Source organism: Limulus polyphemus, unplaced genomic scaffold, assembly GCF_000517525.1.
Source record: "Limulus polyphemus unplaced genomic scaffold, Limulus_polyphemus-2.1.2 Scaffold479, whole genome shotgun sequence".
NCBI lineage: Eukaryota > Metazoa > Arthropoda > Merostomata > Xiphosura > Limulidae > Limulus > Limulus polyphemus.
The window spans coordinates 482,999-486,194 of record NW_013666089.1 but is presented as its reverse complement, the minus strand read 5'-3'; the positions used below and the strand labels follow the sequence as shown (position 1 = coordinate 486,194).

General features: G+C 30.7%; 1 protein-coding gene across 5 annotated transcripts in view; it reads right to left on the bottom strand.

The window, feature by feature from the left end:
- Positions 1-3,196, bottom strand: part of LOC106458519 (zinc transporter ZIP14-like) — a 64,996-nt gene that overhangs the window by 10,104 nt on the left and 51,696 nt on the right. For all 5 annotated transcript variants that reach the window (XM_022384757.1, XM_022384754.1, XM_022384758.1 and 2 more), the window contains one exon: positions 413-629. In XM_022384757.1, the coding sequence (XP_022240465.1) occupies positions 413-629 (217 nt within the window). The remainder of the gene's footprint in view (positions 1-412; positions 630-3,196) is intronic.

Sequence of the window (3,196 nt, the reverse complement as noted above, 5' to 3'; positions counted from 1 at the left end):
ATATGGATAGTTTTTTCTTTTAAAATAAAATATTCTTCTTTTTCGATGAAAAGAAATTCCAAACTAAACATACTGATAGCCTTTACAATGTTGATATTTTTCACATAGAACTCATTATTTAAGCCACTAGTTTAAAAAACGGCATTTTCAAAACTACAGAAAGCATGTGAAAAAACATCCATAGCAGATACTATTACACAAAAACAATCTTTTTTTTTTCTCTGCTGGATACTTCCAAATGACATTCTGGTACTTGTTGTTGCAAACTTAGAAAACACCAAAAATTCAAATTTTCTCATAAATTAACTGTTACATTTCAGACAACTTCTTCAGCATAATAAGGAATTTTGCAGTATAAAGATATGAAATAATACATTCACATTAACATAGTACACTTTTAGTCTACACATACCAAGTTCATGAGGAAACTCTTCACAAACAACTGCCACAGATATACTAATTCCAGCTAGTATACTCTCTGAAAAAGCTGCTCCAACAGACAAGCCATCTATAAAGTTGTGAAGTCCATCACCAAAGATGATCATCCAGGCCACAGTACCAATAGCACTGTCATGACCTTGCTTAAAGGAAATCTGTTCTTCATGATGATGACCAGTTTGATGACTCCTCTTTGGTGATAAATTACAATTTGTGAATTTAGAATATTTCTGTGATAACTTGGATAAATAACCTTTAAGTATATTAACAAAAAAAAATTAACTGTTGCAATGTCTTAAAAAGAAAAGAAAAAGGAAGATATATATATAAATTTATAAAAGAAAACACTAGAATATCAGGTTTTTTTTTTCTTTTATCAATTTCTTCTGTCTAAAAGGTCACTTAAATGTTCCGTAATTTTTTGATTACCTCCCACAATCAATCTTTCTAGAATATTGGGAGATTTTCCAATATGAATAAATTCACTTTTTGTTTACAACAATAATTCATTAATCTCTTTTGATTTATGAATTTTATAAAGTACTTAAAAATACCAAATTTCGGAATTACTTAAAATAAGATCTTTTTTTTTTGTTAATATCACCTTAAATTCATTAACAAAGTTTTTTATTAGGTTTATTTGTGAAAGTAATTATTAATAATTTTTCATTTTCTTGGAAATTAGTTTCTATTTGTTTTAAAAACATTTTGATCCCGTTTATCTAAAAGTTTTTAGAACTCTGTCATATTTTCTAAAATTCACAGGTCATTTGTATAATCTCTCTCTTCTTTCTCCATGTGTGAAATCTTCCAACCTATTGAAATTTCTTTGTCTAAATCTTTCATTTCTTTGTCCTTGTATTTTTTGTTGACTTTGAACACTATGAGAATGTGTAATGTAATTTATTTACTAACTTATGGTATATGTGGTCTTAAATATGTAGGGCAAACAACTAATCCTTTACATCTAAGGATTAACCTACATAGATCTCATAGTAATAAGAATATCCTTATTCTATTGAAATAGATCATATTAATAAACATTCATTCAACAATGCAAAAATAACTATTTTGGATAAAGTTTACAATAAAACTCTGTTAATATTTCATGAAAGTTGTGTGCTGATTGGTACCAAAATGACCAAGATATCGGTATGACAAACGGATAGCTTTTCATCTTTATATAGTAGCTCATTAACACAGCCTCTCATTCCTGTTAAACCTACTTGAACTAATGCAACATCTCATTCCTATTTAACTTACTTGACCTTACTAATGCAACATCTCACTTCTGCTAAACCTAATTGATTGTTCTCACACTGAATCTCATTCCTGTTAAACCTACTTGAACAGGCTAATGTAGTATCTCATTCCTGTTACACATATTTGAGCTTATTAATGCAGCATTCCAATCTTCTAGCTTATCCACTCTCCTTAGAAAACAAATTTATTGTGAATCGCTGTGATTTATAGCGTGTATTATAAAAGTTGTTAAGTTCAAAGTGACGAGAAACGTACTGATTGTGGAACTACTGTGTACTAAAAATTTGTATTCAGGAAAAATAAACTTGTTTAATCAAGAAAGGACTCGTATCACTGAAGATCTTCGGAAAGAATTTCTTCCGGAAACAAACAAACAAGCAGATACGTAACATAGCCAAGGGTTCTGATCGGACAAAATTTGGTGATATTGTGTTAATGTGTCTCCTTGACAACTAAGCAAACATAATTGGGAATTTCAGCCAATAATTATGATTTTTGTACACCAGAAATACTAAGTGTGGGGAGCACATATACTTTATTTTAAATTATTACTAATCACAATCTCTACCAACCTAACCTCAAATCTAATTATATGCCCCAAGTAGTGCATCGTCTGTTTTATATATATATATATAAAATATGACTGGAAGAATTTTAAAAGGACAAACTTCCTTGTCGTGACAGAAAGTACTGTCACTCGATAACTTCACTCTCAATGAGTGCAAAACACACACTTTACAGCTCACTAGCTCGAAACTGACAGAATCATAAATTACACAGAACTCAAAGTAACTACTGCTCTCTCTTCATTTATCTCCACTGGCTTTCTCTGCCAGGCTTATATACTAATGAAGAGGGCATCTCGAACACACTTGGACCTCCCTGATCATTCGAGAAACTCATCACACACGCCACCAGCGTCACGTGACTTCCACGGTCATAACACCTACAACTCTGTAAAAACCAGCATGTTTTACCTGCAGCACATCTAAACTTTGAAAATACCCAAATTAAAGCATGCTTCTTCAGCTAAGCAGGCTAACAAAGCCAAAACCAGGAAGACAATCCAAAGAGAAGGCCCTGAAATTCATAATAAAATTCACAGAAAATAACAGATAAAATATATAGTTTTAATGAAGAAAACGTGTGATATTTATTTATGAGGTCAAAGCAGTCAAAAATCTGACTTCATATATTCACAAAAACAAATTTTTAGTAAAAATACTTAATGAAAAATTATGATTTTTGTCTATGAAAGACTTGTAATATTTATCAAAAGCTTTTGAAAAATATCGTGAAGATACACAAAACAAGTTAAAAGTTATAGTATGGAAACTACAATGGCCACTTTGAGGTCACGTGGTTGGTGTAATCCACCAAGGCAGTAGCGAAAGGATTAATCTAGTACTAAGAAATATAACTGTACATGTTTATAAATGATCTTAAAGCCAATACTAGGAAGTAAATCTGTGCATGTTTATAAACATTCTTAAGC